General features: G+C 41.9%; 1 protein-coding gene across 2 annotated transcripts in view; it reads right to left on the bottom strand.

The window, feature by feature from the left end:
* Positions 1-6,059: 6,059 nt before the first annotated feature.
* The window catches only part of LOC128442502 (protein phosphatase 1 regulatory subunit 12B), a 21,465-nt gene continuing 9,515 nt past the window's right edge, over positions 6,060-18,009 (bottom strand). For both annotated transcript variants that reach the window (XM_053424979.1, XM_053424978.1), the window contains exons 6-11: positions 14,168-14,184; positions 13,933-14,059; positions 12,978-13,082; positions 12,782-12,832; positions 12,599-12,649; positions 6,060-7,797 (exon numbers count right to left, since the gene is read on the bottom strand). In XM_053424979.1, the coding sequence (XP_053280954.1) occupies positions 7,711-7,797; positions 12,599-12,649; positions 12,782-12,832; positions 12,978-13,082; positions 13,933-14,059; positions 14,168-14,184 (438 nt within the window). In that variant the 3' untranslated portion in view covers positions 6,060-7,710. The remainder of the gene's footprint in view (positions 7,798-12,598; positions 12,650-12,781; positions 12,833-12,977; positions 13,083-13,932; positions 14,060-14,167; positions 14,185-18,009) is intronic.

An 18,009-nucleotide genomic window follows, 5' to 3' on the forward strand; every position in this document is an offset into this window, starting at 1 on the left:
CACAAGGGTTTTACTTCAAAGAAATCCCTATAACCGTCTTACAGTCATAAAGGAGACAAGCCTTCCAAGTAACAAAATAAGCAATTTTCAACTACCAGGGACGCCTTCCAGTCAGCGGTGTTGTTCTCTTCATTTCTCTCTTCTCCTCTTTTTGTTTTTCTTCTCTTTTATCGATCAAGCTGTATTTATTTTTATTTTTTCTTCATTTGATTTAACTTCAAACACTTTTATTCCTCAAGCACTTTAAAAATCCAAATGTTACGTTTAAGTACCCTCAGAAACCAGAGCTTTAATTGTTTGTGTTAAGATTAGCTGGGTTTAAACAAAAACACACACAAAAAGAAACGAGCGAGGGAGTGCGTTATATTTGCTTTTTTTGTTTTGTGTTTTTTGTGTTTGCATACTGCGTTCCTCACTTGATTGAAAGGAAATGGTCTGGAAGAAGGCACTGATCTGTGTGTGTTTGAATACACAGCTTACCAAACTGTCGAATTTAATTGCACTACTGGGTATTAATTCCTTTCTGTGATTGTGTAATTATTGTTTCTTTTTTTTCTCTTGTGAAATGTCGTGAGGTTGAATTTTTTTCTGTGGCACAGCAGAGAGGTCTGCACATGGACTGGATCTAATGCTGCTCATCCACAGAATGTCATCGATTCATTTGGAAATTAATATTCCAACCGTCCTGTGACAAAATCCAAATTGTCCTGAAATAAATTGGCAAAAAAAAATACATAATTGGAAATTAAAAATCCTGCTGCTGTGGACTCCAGAAAAAACCTCAATTCAAATCTGTGTGTGGGCACCAACAGCCACAAAACTAAATGTTGACTGTAAAATACATGTAAATCAAAAAGCAGTCAACACCACTGTTTCCTTTTTATTTATTTAATGAGTGTTGGCTCTTGTTTCTTTCTCTCTGTTGGAAACTCGTTATGTTTTTATAACCGAACACAGACCACGGTCACGTCTCTGTTTTTTTCTCCATCTTCCGTCTTTTTCCATTGATGAAGCAACACTAAAGAAAAGGCAACATGGAAGCAATCAAGCAAACCAATCGGTGTGTAGTTTTGCCTATATACATAGTTCATACACGTTGATACTGCATGTTTATACAAAAATACTGTACATAAGAGCATGTTTTAGAGACGAAGCAAAAATATCTCGTGTACGTAAGTGGGTGTCATTTGTCATTTTAATAACACGAACGAAGGGGATTAAAAGAAAAAAAAAGATGCACTGTATATTTTCTAAATGAAACAAATGTGTATTTATTTTCCATGAGGGTCATTGGAGAGAATGTCATACAGTACAACTATTACAGGACTATTACTAATAAGAAACCTTTCCACTCCTGAACAAAAAAAAAAAAAGCAAAGTGTGTTGTCCAGTACCGTGTGTGAGTTCATGTAGGATGAAAATGTAGCCGCATGCTTGCTATCTAATTCCTTGTGATCAAAACCGTTTTTATTTTATTTTTTTTATTTGATGCCGTTTATCTTCCATATTTATGTTTTCTTTCAGCTTTTATCTGAAAGTCACTGTTTGACTTCTTTTCTAAATGTCTTTGCTGTTTTTTTTTATATGTTTTTTAATTTTTAATATTTGGAATCTGGGGTTGTCCAAGTCTATGAGATTTTTCTAACAGCAGATTCTGCGATTTATGGTGTTTTTTTGTTAGTTTTTTCAGAAATAACTAGAGAGAAGAAGGTTGAACAATTCTGCAATCTGTAGGTGGCTTGTAGGAGTTATTATTTGTGCCAGTACAAACCCAGAATCAAGTCTGTTGGATCCTATCTTTATGTACAATTCATTTCCAGGGGCCAAAAAAGATGAATAATCCCATTCCGGTGAACACAAACCACTTTGGAATCCCTTCTTCTCTCCGTCTTTCCTTTTTCTCTTCGTTTCTTTTTTCCGTGTCTATTTAAACGACCTGAAAACCCTTTCACGACTGTGTCTCTTCTACTGTGTTGATTATACAATAACGTGTACGTGTATTATACAAGATAAATGAATAAGATAAAACTAAAGCCATAAAACTCAAGCACTAACTCTTTAGAGCTCAGCTGAGTCGCTGGAGTTTATTTAATAATGAAAAAGAAAAAAGAATATCTGACGTCTTTGTTTTTGTTTTTGTTTTCCTCGGCCAGTGTTTCTCTCTTTTACATTCCGCTCCGAGGTCTCTGTTCATGGAGGGGGGGGGGGGGGGTGGGGGGGGCGGGGGGGGGCGAACTCCACGTCACTGTACATACGTGAGCGTCGGGAACAGTTGTGACTTTAGTAGAGTGACTGTGTGTTTTTCTACTTTCAGAGCTGTCGATGTCCTTGTTTCATAGAGGTAGCTGATTTTACAGTATTGTGATTAGTAATGTATATGCCTTGTTTTGATAGTATGAATACTAGATACAATACCACTCCTCACTAATACTGCGAAAATGATATTATATATATATATATATACATATATAAATACGAGAGTGTGTTCTATTCTTGGGCCGAGTGCAATTTAGGAACCAGACTGGGTCGCTCGTTAAGTTTCTCTTCTGCCGCCTCAGCAGCAGATTGTGCTCGTGACGACATGTACAGTAAAAAAAAAAAAACACTCCGCTGCTGACGTGACGCTTTTCCTCGGGTTCCATTTTGCAAACGTCTCAAACGATCGAGTGTCGAGTTCCGACGACATCGAAGCAAACGAGAGAGAAACTTAAACGGGCGTCGCTCCAGGTTTTAGGTCTGAATCCCTCCCATAGAACTATGCATTAAGTTATGATTTTCACAACTACATGGCATAGTATGAGAATAATATAAAAGTATATGACAATATATGAAGTTATGTGGGTTACAAGGAATAGTTTTTAAATTTCTAGAGAAATGTCCCCTCTGGCGTAGAGTTAGATCAGAAGATCGATACAAGTCCCACGTGCTTGATATGAAGATGGAGCCCGGAGACGTTAGCTTAGCTTAGCACAAATACTGGAAACGGAGGGAAACAGTTAGCCAGATAAAATAAGGAAGACTCCAGGAAGTTATCGCATTGTGACAGGAAGTAGCTGGACTTTTAGATTCTAGGGTTGATTTCTTTAATAATTTCTTTATTTTTTAATATAAGATATAACCTTATTTGTTTAAAAAAATTAGACTTAGCATTTGAATCAGCTTTTTTTCCCGCTCAACGTGCTCAGCTCAGCTAACTGTGTCCTGGCTCCACACGTAAGGACACACAAATCAATCAATAATCAATCTTCTCATCTAACTCGCCCCCAAAAATCTCCATTTCTTCCAGTTTACCTCTTGAGTTGTTTTCCTTCTGAAGTAAACTGCCTCCTCTCTCGCCCGCCCACCCCCCCCCCCCCCCCGCCCAACAATCGTCAGCTCTGCCGTGCGACGCTGGCGACCTCTTGATATCTAATGCAATATTATAATGTCCCATCAACACTGACTGTGACCAAATGATGCACTGATGAGTGTAATTCCAGATGTTCAGAGATGCTGCCACTGCCTGGTGACCCGAACGCGTCGCGCGATGAGGCCAATGTGATCACGGGTACATTTTACAGCACACAGTTTTTTTTTTTTTTTTTTCCTGTCACTGCTCGGGGTCACCGCAGTCACATGACCATGAAGTTCTATGAGGGACTGGGAGCTGTGTGTGTGTGTGTGTGATTGTGCGAGTGTGTGTGTGTGCGTGTGCTTTAATAGATGTAGGCCCTTTAGCAGACACGGTGCAAAAACACAACACTGGAATATTATGATTACAATATACAGTACAGGTCTGCATGCGTTGGTCACATTGCTCATCGTTCAACGTGCATCTCTCTCTCTCTCTGTGTGTGTGTGTAACCATCTGAGATCGGGGGGTGGGGGGGGGGTAGCGTGTTCTGTGTCTGTGTTCTGTCGATATCTGCGGACAGACGCACGGACAGACGTTCTGCACAAATGCATCTGAATCTGTGGCGTTCCAGCTGTGCCAGGGCACCGGTCACACAGCAGCCATCTGTGTTGTCCTCTCTTGTTTTTAGTTTTAAACAAACGCTGGGATTCAACAAAAAAAAAAAAAGAAGGGAAATCATCGTCCACCCTGTCAAACTGTGTGGAGACGCCTGTCAGCAGGTGAAGACACGCCGTCTTGTCTCCTCTATTACTCGCTGTATTTCTTCTTTGTATTCTTGTGCACACGTGTAATCACTCCTTGTGTCCTTTCTTTTCCTTTCTCTTACTTCGAAAATCTTGTGATGTGTACGTCTAATGTAGAATGCAGGACTGTGTTTCAATCCATTGCCCGGAGATGTGTCACCACGACGTTTCCAGGTTTTTGTTTCCCCCCCTCGTTTGTGTCTTTGTCCTGTTTACGTGTTTTTTCCAGCGATGTCCCATCAGTATTGTGATGCTGAGCAGGAAGCGGACTCATCGGGCTCCCCGGTGAATCGGCTTTCGCTGAGCGTAAAGAATGCCGGCCTTCATGTTTACAACATGGACATACTGTATACTGCCAAACATGCAGGACCGAACCAAACTCCCCCCTCTTGAGCGCTTAGTCCTCCCACCTCGTCCCGGATGCAACTGTATACTCAAGACTCTTTTGGTTTGACTTCCCTTTCTTTGCCCACCTCTTTCTCTTCTTCGTCATCTTTTAGAGCATCGGAGGGCAGCCGGGTTGTGTCCTCTAGCTGTGTTTCTTCGTGTCTAGTGTCGTGGTGCGCGTGTTCATGTCAGTACTTGTGCCTACTGTGGATCGCATGCTTTAGCCCTTGACTGGACACAAACGTTGCTCACAAACTCCTCTCGACCCTTGTGTGGACAAACGTTGGGGATCCTTATAAAGTCATCAAGGGAACCAAATAACTTATTACAAATTTATCATATGTGTTACCAGTTCTGTAAAAAAACAAATAGGAAATAAAGGCCTTTTAATTACCATGACTGCCTTGTGTTTGGTATGCAGTGTGTTGGGCTTGATGTGACACACACAGAGACACTTCTCCAGCTCTTTAACAGTTTATTAAGCAAAGTGAATTCACCAACGTGTGCGTATTAAATTATCAACACATTTCAAAACTTTTCAGAGTTCAACACAGCACAGGTAGAAAGACCTGACACGTGCTGTGTCTTATTATGAAATTTGAGTTCACTGGATGTGACCAAAGGAACTGGTGATGTTACACAAACCATCACCAGTGTTAAAGAAAACCATCAAACATCTGGAGACTCTGGTTCAACCATCAGGTGAAGAGAAGACAAACACAGAAATCATTCACGTCAGTGATTAAAATGAAGTCTGGTGATGTGATGATGTGACATAGATAAATAAAACACTTGTGAAATAGGGAAGATTTGCTCCAGGAGGAACAACCTCAAAAACAGTTGATGGATTTATTTTTCAATATCCAGATTTTTTAAATCGATCAATAACTTTGTAAACTTCGAGAGCAATATTCAGACTATTGGCCTTATTCAGGATAAACATTTTAATCATTGTGTTTACATATGTTACTAATAGAGTATTTCAATCATATTGTCTTTTACATAGTACAGAGCATAGACTGATTATTACTGATTATTAATCATATCTTCATCATGTCCTAAAACAGAGAAACATTCAAACCCAGGGCGTGAGATTGAAACGTTCACATGTCTTCATTTGATTTTTGCTAATTTCGAGTTTATCCTTATTCATGTTGAAGAACAGGCAGTGTCTTATTCAGACTTGTATTTATTTGTGGTGTATATATATATATATATATATATATGTATATTGTTTTTATATAGATATTATATTGCTGTCCATGTAAACAAAGTCATTGAAGGAGCCCAGCTATTGAATACTACCATTAAATCAAGCTTCTAAGAAGAGAAGAACAAAAGCTGTTGGTGATTAAAGCAGTGTTGTTCTGATATATTATATAAGATGTAGTTTGGTGTATCTTATAAACTAGCAACTCAAACTGTCAATAATCAATTTAAGTAGTAATTTAAGAGTTTTGTCTCACTTTCATAAACACAGTTATGCCAAAAGTCAAATGATGATTTTTTTTAAATATAATTCCCAAAGCTTTGGATTGTGCTCGATTTTTAATATTAGACAGAGTTATGGAATCTTAAATGTCGGCAGTGTGTAATCTCCCGGTGGATGATGTTGATCTTAATGTTTTCATCACCGGCTCAACCAGATCGGGTTTATTCCTTTGACAGAAACAACATATGAAGTTCAAAACTAAGAGACACATAAATAAATAAATATATCTCTGTTACAAAACATAATATAGTACTCAGTTTCTTCTGTGTAGCCATTCTGAGGATTTAGTGATCATTATTATTCAACCAGAAAATGTAAAATAAAAAGATCCTCTATGAAACACATGAAACACATGAAAAACAGCTGAAACACAGAAATTGGAAAATAATCGATTATACTAAAGAAACATATATAATATTCTAAAGGTGATACCAGTGATGCCTCTGTCATTTCTGTACAAAGTGCATTTCAGGCACGTTTCTTAAAAACAAGCCTTGTTTTTTTTCTTAATAACAAATTATGATGATGGCCGATGATAACAGGTTTCTAAAGGAAAGTTTTACAGTTCAAACACCTCAGTGAGAAGTGAAACCAGAGGATTCCAAAGATTTCAGCTGTTTGGATTTCTGACACGGTTTCTCAGAGATTAAAGATTTCATCCTTCAACGTTTTGAGTTTTGAGAGAAGTTTTGTCGCTGAAATTGCATCTTGCAGCACCGACACTTCAATTATCTGCTGGATCAGAAGCTCCTTGGTCAGTTCATTTTACCCGTTTGGTCAAATATTCTAATTGATATAAAGATTTTTCTCCAACCACACTTTTTCCTTCAGGTTTGAATCAGATGTGACTCGATACGTCAGAGTTTTGTTATCACACGAAATAACAATACCAACCGAATCTCATCGAGTCTCAACCGAACATGAGGAAGAAATGAATCAAACCTTTTCTCTGCATGTTTCCTAATTTGAAGATACAGGCTTCATGTTATAACCTTAAATGTTTTAAAGTTATTACACTTCATATCACTGTGATTCAATGTGAAAATTTGATGCAGTAAATATATTTTATGGTTGTGACGATAAATGTTTCCATCACGTGACACATTTTCTGACGTAATTCCGTAAAAACATCTTATTCTAATGATGAACATTTCTCGTTATAATTTGACGTTGATCAATTGTTTTCTTTCTGCCGTGGCATCAATACACTTTAAAAGATGATTACTGGAGTAATTAAAAATTAAATCAATGATATAATTGTGTTCTCTCTCCATTTCTAAATAAGACAACTTTAAAAAACCTCTGCAGTGACAAGATCAGGATGTGACAACAAACGTGACTTTATATTAGATGCAGTTCCTTCATACAAGCCCCTGGACTTGTTTCAACTGGGTCTGAAACAACCTAGTTCGACTGGTCCCTATTTGATTCATGTGAAATATTAATATATGAAAAAACAACACTATCTAATAACTCCACCGTACATTGTAAAAAAATGACTTAAAACTTCTAAACACCTTTCAGAACTTCACCAGTCGCCAGTGGGAATTTATTTCTGCAGCCCTGATGGCCCATCACCATTATCCACCATAACTCAGAGAGGAGTCACGACTGGTGATATCTGGGGGAAATGAAACTGCTGTTTCAGGGTCAGAGCGTCCACACACAGAGAATATGGGGCCTCACATATCTTTTCATTTCGACAGTTTGCTGATGACTCGGATGAGCGCCCCGTTCTCATCCTTTAGCCTCTGGTTGTCTGACTTGAGCTCTGTTAAGATCTGGGAGAGCAGAGGGAGAGAAGTGATATCAGGAAACCATTAAAACTTCAAAGATACACTGCATATTCTAGGTTTTAGTAGTTTGTGGATAGAAAGTTTTCTGATTTAAAGCCTCGGGGACAATGTTCACCGAATGACTTGGATCACAACTAACAACATGTTGGTTTCAAAGTTTTTTCTCAGTGGAGTTGGAGGCCAGGCAATGAGGACATGCTCTGCAGCAGCTGATCATGCAAGTGAGACGTGACTTTGATGGATGAGAAGTGAAAGAGAGTGAAGTCAAAAAGAGGGAAGCTGAGAAAGGGTCAGAACCTCACAAAATCTAGGTCTCGTCTCTCAAGAGGAGCAACGACTAAAAATAACCGTCGTATTTGTCAAAGTTCTAACCCGCTGCTCCGATGTGACACGTAGAAGAAGAAACAAAGGAAACGAGTGAAGGCACCGACATGTTTAGAACCTGTGGGAAATCACGTCTCCTTTTCATCGTCACCTTTTACTATGTGAGGAAAATGATTATCCAAACGTTCAGCTCAGAAAACGTCCTGGTGGTCTTTTCTAAATCCAGTTAAAGGAATAATTTAACATTTTGGAAAAGCACCTTTTCAATTTCTTTCTTTCCAGCACTATATAGTACCTCCAAAGATAGATAGATAGATAGATAGATAGATAGATAGATAGATAGATAGATAGATAGATAGATAGATAGATAGATAGATAGATAGATAGATAGATAGATAGATAGATAGATAGATAGATAGATAGATAGATAGATAGATAGATAGATAGATAGATAGATAGATAGATAAATGAATAGATAGATAGATAGATAGATAGATAGATAGATAGATAGATAGATAGATAGATAGATAGATAGATAGATAGATAGATAGATAGATAGATAGATAGATAGATAGATAGATAGATAGATAGATAGATAGATAGATAGATAGATAGATGGATGGATGGATGGATGGATGGATGGATGGATGGATGGATGGATGGATGGATGGATGGATGGATGGATGGATGGATGGATGGATGGATGGATAGATAGATAGATAGATAGATAGAAATTTTACTTTTAAATTAAAATAATTTATTTCCCTGACAGTAAAAAACGAACAAAAATAAAGAAACAAAGAGAAACAACACGAGTCCCATCTCTGTGTCTGTGTTCTACACGACTTCATTGTGCGTCTAATGATCTCACACATCTCATTTCCTATGGAAGATTGACCACAGAGGCTGTTTTCTTGGCAAACAACTCTGCATTGATTACACAGCACATTACACAGGACCTGCCTGTATTTATTTCACTGTTTCCACACCAGTAACCACCATAACATTTATTCTCCATGCAGCCGAGCTACTGTTGACATGTACTTTACCAAAAATAATGCAGTGATCATGTCATGGGAAGCCCCGTGCAGAATGAACATGGGTAAAAATACACTTCAAAGGGGGCTTATGAGAGATGTTGTAAAGAAGGGGGGGGGGGAATCAGCAGGGCACCACTAGCCATATAGGAAAATAGTGTTTTTTAAAAAGAGTGCAGGGGATGCATGCAGTGTTGGAGGTGTGTGAGCATCAGGAGGGTGCAGGACCTGCCTGAGAGGAACACAGCAGAGGACGAGGGGCTGTAGAGGCACCAGAAGGACAGAGGAGTGCAGAAGTTATGTGGCTGAGGAAAGGAGAGGAGGGGGAGGAAAGGAGGACAGGCGGTGTCGGGGGATCAGAGGTCCTCCGTCTCCGGCATGGCGGCCGTCTCAGAGAGGCGGGCGAGGACACGCAGCATGGCTCTGTTCTCCGCCAGGAGACACTCGTTCACCCTCCGCAAGGTGTGGACCTGAGCCAGAGCAGGGAAAGTCTGCACAGAGGAGGAGAGAGATACAGAGAGGGGGAGGAAAGAGAGAGCGTGCAGGGAGGCAGGCCGTGTGCAAAGAGAGAGAGCTCACACAGAAAACTGTTTACAGGGAAGAAGGGGGGAGAAGAATCTGGATCTGAGACACATATCAGAGCACTTACAGAAACAAATATTTACCCAACCAGGAAGATTTGAGGAGGAAGAGAAGAAGCTGCCATAAGTAAAGCAAAGTATAAAGCCAGGTCTCCTACGGTTTGACCCAGGGACTGAATTTAAAGATGGACGACATGAATGCAATTCAAAAAGTGAAGCCAAAACATCTCAGTCGCCACCTGGTGGATGGCAGCAGTCTGCGTCTCAACCCTGCCTCCTGCATGTTAACGGATGGGACACGCACCAAACTAAAAAGTCAAAGTTCATGATGAATACATTTTTCTCTAACGAGGTTTCTGTCGTTCTTATATCAAATCACAGATCACAAATGATGTGAATCGCCCCCTGGTGGCTGACTCCAATATAGGTCATAAACCCAGCCTCCTCTCTTGGGACGTGGACCAACCATGACATTTCTCAGAGATAGTTTCGGTTATTTTCGGTACTTATGACAATGTTGTATGTTTTCTCTCATTTTATTCATTTTATTTAATGCATTAACAAATAGGGTAGCTACATTTTTGGACAGTGGGAGGAATCGGAGACGCACCGTCCATCTGTATAAACAGTCGATGGTTTGAAATCATCATCGGTGTGTGGAGAGGGGCGAGGAGCTGAAGTGTTGTTATACACATTCGGAGAGGAGAGGGAATTCAAATTCATAGAAATCCTCATAAACGATTTCCGACTTTAGGCAGGAGCAGAGTCGCTTCTAAGTCAAAGGGATGGAAATGTTTCCTCCCCCTCCTCCCTCCCTCTGTACCCACACTCCTCTTGTCCTGACTTTGAGGTAAACCCCAATGTGGCTCAACAGGCAAGTTTGTGGTTTGACACTATTCCTGGGTGGAAACCACAGAACACACACACACACACACACACACACACAGAGGACACAATACATAAATATGACAGAGGATGACATCAAGGCAGACATCCAGCTCCCTTCTCACAACAACACAACACATTTCTAAAAGAAGATGCCAGTCTGTGTTCGAGACCCAGATGTTCATGCATAAAATGTCCTCTGGAATAAAACAGTTTCTGTAGAGGTGCCCTCAGCCAGAGGAGAGGAAAGGACAGAGTGAGGTGAGACCACTTTCGTTTCATTACGCTCTCTCAAATTGGAACTCTCTGTCCTACACAGTTGCTATCGATTCACTTTCAGAAGCTGTTTGTTCAAATTAAGCTATAATATATATATAATATAAAACCCTGCAAAGACCACGTGGACACACATTTAAAGGGAAGACAAGGACACACGGTGCCGTGGATGTGAAACAACCCGGAACTTGACCCAATCGAATGCAGAGCCACAGCACCAGTGGTTTCACACCTGAGGAGATCAGAACCCAAGCTGCTCCCCCTGTGGGCAGGAAAAGTAACAGCAGTAAACCAGCTCCATGTGTCTCAAAGGTAGCAATGCTGTGTTCACACCAAATATGAAACAAATATTATCCCGTTATGTTTCTCGCAGGAGTTTGGCTGCAGGATCATCAGGAGTAAATATTCAAGAGGATTCACATCTATTTCCCTCTTTGAAGTGAATTGTTTGGATATCATTCTGCGAGAAATACACTTCGCAATTTGATGTGAACACAACAGCAACACTTCTAATGCTCACTTAGGTGTGAGTGTGAAAATGACAGTATCTGTGATTTGGTTTTGCTTATTGAAGACAGCATGTCCATCGGCGTTGCTGCTATTTTTCCTTTCCACCAGGTGGCGTGGGTTTTAAAACGTGTGCGTCTAATCTAACGTCTACTGAACAGCGCCCCCCTGTGGAGAATCTGTATCGTGCGAAACAGGAACAAGTGACTTTGTGGGTGAGTGACATTCCAGTTCCCTGAGGTGTGAAGTGTACGGCTCTGGAATATTCGAGCTTAAAATGTCCACACGTGTAAACAGAATCAAGTGAGGTGACAGGCAGGTGTCAATCACACCTCAGCTTCATAGCGACCACTCACCATCCCCCCTCCCCTGAGAACAGCCCGCCCTCAGGGCTGGTACCCACAGCGGAACCGCAGTGGGGCGTCCTGCTGAGGGAACCACGACAACATGGGTGTCAAACATCTGTTGCTGGCGAAACCTCACTGCTGCACGTGTTCTCCTCAGAGCCGGCACAATTATATTTCCACGCACCACAGCCTTTATTTCTCTCCTCTTGAGGAACATAACAATGTTGCAATGATTTGACATAAAAATTTAACTTTAGCCTTGTTGGGTAATTTTCCTCTCCACTGCCTCTGCACAGAATTAAGCGCTCAGGCCTGAAATCCCTCTGCTGCGATGTCCTGTGTTGCTTTGTGAAGCAGAGTACACACAGTGCGGCGCAGGAATGTCTCACAAAAGCAGGTCTTTTGCTCTTGGACGGGGTTTTGGTATTCAGCTGGAACTAGGTCACAATGTTCACCCCAACAGTGGAATAAGTGGAGCAGGGGAGCAGCGGCACAGGCTCCTCCTTAGCCTGGCAGGAAGTGGCCCAGCAGAGCACTGTGGGTAATGAGCCTCAAGCATTAACCTTCCTTCTCCTTGACTCCAAACCCACCTGTCTGAGCAGAACCCCGGAGAGTATTTATATATATAGATAGATACATATATGTGTGTGTGTGTGTGTGTTTTGCTTTGTAAAAACCCTTCATGTGCTACACTTAGCATGAGGGAGAGGGACTTGGCTGGAGGTTCGTACTCTCAAAGACTGTTAGTATTATTGGGCAAAAGAAAAAACCACAGACATGTAGATCAACCCCGGGTGATTATACACATTTTATTTTTGCAGGGACTGACCTTTATCTCCCCCTCCATGTCTGACACTCTTTTCTCAAGTACTTGTTTTTCCTGTAAACGAAGATGAAACAACCGAAGTAAATAACCCTCTGTAGAAAGGCCATTACTCTATAATTAAAGACAAAACTAAATTATAAAGACCAAGACCAAACTAAATGCTAAAAGGTTGCAGAGGCAACTCACCCTTTTCTCAGATTCAAGTGCTGAAGACTTCTCTGATATCCTCTCGTGCCTCTGCAGGTCAGAATGAAGCTGTTATTGTTCATATCTTTGGATTCATGAAGTATTCAGTCGTGACCTGTCTGCTGCACGCCCGTGGGGAAAGAGCCACGATGAGGCAGCGGTGACAGGAGACGACTGAACTTGACTGTGTGTGTACCTGAGTGACTTTCTCCAGCTGAGAGCGAATCTTGACCAGTTCTTGTTTGCTGTCGTTCAACCTGGACTTGAGCCGGTCGTTCTCGTGCAGAGCTTCAGCATACATCTGAAAACAGAAGAAAACAAAGATGGAGGAAAAGCGTTAAAAAGGAGTTTCGTATTAAGTCTGGGAAAGAGATTCTGTAATAGTTAATGAACTATAAAGGCACAACGGTCCCTTTAAATCTATCTGAGCATTATAACCATTGACTGTTTAAATCATAACTCTGAGTACATTTACTTCACAAATGTACATAAGAGCATTTTTCAAGTATCTGATCTGCACTTGAGAGTAGATTTATTTTCAGTTACTTTTCACTTTTATTCCACCATATATATCAGCACATTTTGTATTTGTACTTTCTATTCTACTACATTTTCCCCAAATGCATATTATCACTACGCAGTCACGTTGTTTTAATATTTTTGGCAAAGTAACCAATAATGTGAGGGGAGTTGGTCCAATGAGCCAATCAGAGCAGGCAGGGGAAATTAGATCCCGCCTCCTGCAGCAGCAGCAGCAGCCTCACTAATGAAGGACACTGAGATAATGATGGAGTAGAAGACAACTGCATCAGGGAATAGATACACTCGGCAAGTACTTGTTTACATTTACTCCAGTAGAAAATGTGAACAATGCGATGCTTTTAGTTTGACTTTTATTTGATTACATTTTTGTGTATTTATTTATACACTTCTGAGCACGCACTAGGAAAATCAGGGAAATGCCCAATTTCGCAATATTAAATAAAGCGAATAACAAATTCCTGGATCCGCCCTTTTCTTGATTTCCCCTCATTCCACCAAGCAAAAAATCTCTCCAGTTAAAGTTCAATTATCTCTCCATCTGTTTGCCCTTGTAGGAGCATTATAAACACAGCCCCTGTTTAATACCCTGTGAATCAAACAGTCCCCACCTTCTTGTAGTCTTTGGCGCTGGAGTCTGGGTCTTTACCCAGCGAGGCCAGTCTGGTCTCTCTGCGCGTGTAGGAGCTGGTGCGGCCCAGTGGTCTGTCCGTCGCACTCTCTCCACTGGAGTCGTATCTGGAGGCGACACACATCATGCTCGGTACACCGTGCTCCTGAATCCAGGACATTCATTTATTTATTTTCAGGGAATTGAGGATGAAAAAAGCAGCGTCTGATTCTTACCTCGACAGTCTTTCATGCTGGAAGACAAGAGAAGAAAAAAAAACACACGTTAGCTTGATCACAGCATGAGAACCGCTGTGGATGGATCCAGATTTATTTGTTTGATAAGAGCAAACAGAGGCTTGGCAGTCGGTGAAATATTTCCCCATCTTGAGACAACAAAGAGGAAAAACAAAAACTTCCGAGTGAATTATCGTCGAGTGTTCAGAGGCCCCCGAGGGCCCCCCCCCAGGAGAGAGAGAGGGAGCGAGCGAGCACAGAGGTGAGACACAACTCAGCCCGTCAGTGCGGCGACAGGGTTCACGCGGGTCAAACTTCCCCGGTGAGCCCAGTTAATCTTTTGGAATAGGAGGCCGCGGCGCAAAGGCCTGCAGCATCCAGATGACATCATGACATCAGGAGCTGAGTATCTCTGGTGTGACGGGTCGGCCGCTGACCTCAGACCTGCAAACTGAGAGCAGGCCGCTTGGAGCTGCGGCTGCTGCGGTCAACAGGAGCCTGCGGCGATCACACAGCCGACTCAATGTGTTGCTATTTTAATTCAGTTCACTTTTATTTGTAGAGCGACAAATCACAACATAGCTTATCTCAGGGCACACATATATATAGTAGGATACCTGAGAGACCTTAAAAAGATAGAGAGCAACAACAGTTACCGCAATGAGAAACTTATACCAAGATGTTTGGATGCTGTGCTACATTCTCAGAAGTTGTTTTGTATACTTCTTGTCTCTAACTGCTGTGTTTTCAGTAAAGACTGTTTATAAAGATGGATGACACTTCTCCACTCCGGGGAGGCCATCTTGCAATTTTAAAGTAATTTGAAGACAGATTCTGCTGCAGTGGTGACCAGGGGGCGGAGCTTCTGCATCGAGGTGCTGTGGACACATGCACCAATCGTGAGTCAGTTCCAGCTGTCAATGATAACGTTTCACTTCATTTTTATAGCGTCAAATAACTTATTAAAGACAGTATACCCGAAACAATGGTAGAAACTACACTCCAATGTATATATTTATGTTTGAGTTCTAACTATATTTATTTAAATCACTCTCAAGGTATTTGATTTATTCACAATTTTTATTGAACCAATGATTTTTGGGAGGGTGTATCTTTGAGAGTACTTTTTTGTTCGGGCCACATCCCAGGAAAATGAGGCTATGTTTATGACCTGTACTGCAGCCAGCCACTAGGGGGCGATTCAGATGATTTGGCTTCACTTTTAAAGAGTTGTCATGTCGTCCATCTTTACATATTTTGTTTTTTAGGAGTAAGACAAGGCTAATGAGCAGAAACCTGGTGTAGGTGTAGTCTATATCTCTGCCTCCTTGTGCTCACGATGGACACATATCTCCAGTATAACATGTAAACATGATAATATCCAGAAGCTGATAGACATGTCCCATGAGATGAGCATGACTGTAAAAGAAAGAGAGAATATCTGAGGCCAAACTGATCCATGATCTGCTGTTGTCTCCTTCACGTTACCCCCGAACATTCAGAGCTTTGGAGCTGCTCTCTTCTTGGATAAGAAACCTCTCTGTTTGGAAACCCGCTGCAGTGAACGTCCTGTGCCGCGGTCGGAGCCGTCGGAGACAAGAAGCAGATGTAGAACGCGTTAGAAGCATGTGCGTTGCTCCAGGACAATTTATGTGTAAAAGGAACAGTTGTTCCTGTGCTCGCGTTGGGTGAGTTAGGGGATGTTTCACCCAGCGTCGGAGGAGCTATTCCTCAGCTAGTGTTTACATAACTGAGCCAGCGCTGCCTGTCCTTATGTGGTCATGTGCTTAAGCAGAGCTATCCAGGAAAAAACAGACCTCTGTGACCTCAGACGAAGAAAGGGCCAAGGATGGAGCCAAGAGGAGCTCTCACTCGCTCTGATCTCCCAGCGCCCACGATCAGATTCGCTAATCAGCCGGGATGATTGGACCTCTAGCTTTATGAATAAATCATCACGCTCGCAGGGATATGAACCACCCGTTTCAAGATTACTAGCTCCTATGCAGAAATCTATTTCACAGTAGGATTAGGATTAGGGGAATTGGTGAAATGAGTTTCTTAACTCACTTAATTCCAGTAACATTTCCGATGAGGCCCGTGGGATTCACTCGAGCCTTTTACAGTCATGCGTGCGCTACCATGTATTCCTGCATCGTGAAATGTTTTCTGTTCTCGTTGAACCGGAGCCAGATGCTGAATCATACTTTAAATTCTATTTCTGATGGTGGGCGCACCAATCGGATTCCCTTGTTAGGGAAAAACAGAGGGAGTCCGAACAGGCACATGTATGCAGGAGGGGAGGAAGGGTGGGGAGGGGGGGGGGACAACAGCGTGTCACACTGTATCAGACGGACGGGTGCATGCCATGACTACGGGCACTCTGTGAACACAACTGCCTCCAGTTTTATGGTTTGCCAGGACCAACAATATACAGCAGCAGGGGAGGGCGCAGAGGGTCAGGGGTACACACACACACACACACACAGAGACACACACACACACACACACACACACACACACGCACACACACAGACACACACACAGGCTGCCTGTGTGAGGTCACTGCTCGGAGGTATAAATGAAATTGTTCACAGCACTTTTCCAAAGCCAATTACCCCTCATCTCACTTCTGTCTCTTTGTGTCCCCGCTCTTCTGTCACAGCATCTCCACCTCAGAGCTGACAGGTCGACTGCAGCAGGAAACTCTCAGTCTCTCTCTCTCTCTCTCTCTCTCTCTCTCTCTCTCTCTCTCTCTCTCTCTCTCTCTCTCTCTCTCTCTCTCTCTCTCTCGCTCTCTCTCCATAAAAGACTTTTCTACATATGTACGACACTTTTCTTCTTGCACTTCACCCATTCACACACACACACATTCATACAGTGCATCTATGTGCAGCACTTCCTCCATCACACATCACTCATACACTGCCAGGTCGGGTTCAGTGTCTTGCCAAAGGACACTTCAGCATGTGGATTGAAGGAGTAGGGGATCAAACTACCGACTTCCTGGTTAGTGGATGCTCTACCTCCTGAGCCACAGCTGGGACTTGAGATAAATGTGGACGATCAGGGCAAGATTAATGATCATTTATATACATTGTACGTGTGCTATTATGTAAAGTAGCTAAAGCTGTAAAATACAGCTGATATTTCCCTCTGAACTCTATAGAGTAGGAGTAGAATTTTAAAAGAGCATAGAAATGCTTGAGTAAAGTACAAATACCTCACATTGTAAAATGTGTTGATGTTTCTACCTCTTCCTGCTGCTCACAGCTGTAACACACATTGTGTTTAACCGAGACGATCAGGTTCTCATCAAAACACTGTGACATGTGCTAAAAATACTGCATCAATCCGACTCCCCCCCTCCGCACGGCTTTGTTTCTCCCATGAACACTTTGCCAATTCAAACTGGGCTGACATCACTGCAAATTAACGCCAGAGCTTCACCAGAGACACAGACACAAGGACACTGACACGTCTTGAAAAGAGCAGAAGACTGGGCTGCATTCAGCGGCTGCACTGTAACGCCAGTGTCTGCAGGGTTGCATGACATTTACTCTACATGTCCCAGCACAGACGGACTCACTGTCACTGCTCCGTATTTTGTGCATCTGTCTGTCGCTTTAAAAGCGTCTGTGACAGAGTCCAGCTCAGTCTGATGCACCGACATAAACACAACAGTCAAACAACGCCCTGGAGAATAAGCCACTTAGGCACAGGGAGAGAAATAACAGGAAATTACAGTTTATATCCAAATCTCTTTTACAGAAAGTTTGGACGGATTCTTCAGAGCAAATACTCGCTTTTTATTCATGGATCATCATATAAACAGAATTGATGAG

This window comes from Pleuronectes platessa, chromosome 6 (genome assembly GCF_947347685.1).
Source record: "Pleuronectes platessa chromosome 6, fPlePla1.1, whole genome shotgun sequence".
Lineage (NCBI taxonomy): Eukaryota > Metazoa > Chordata > Actinopteri > Pleuronectiformes > Pleuronectidae > Pleuronectes > Pleuronectes platessa.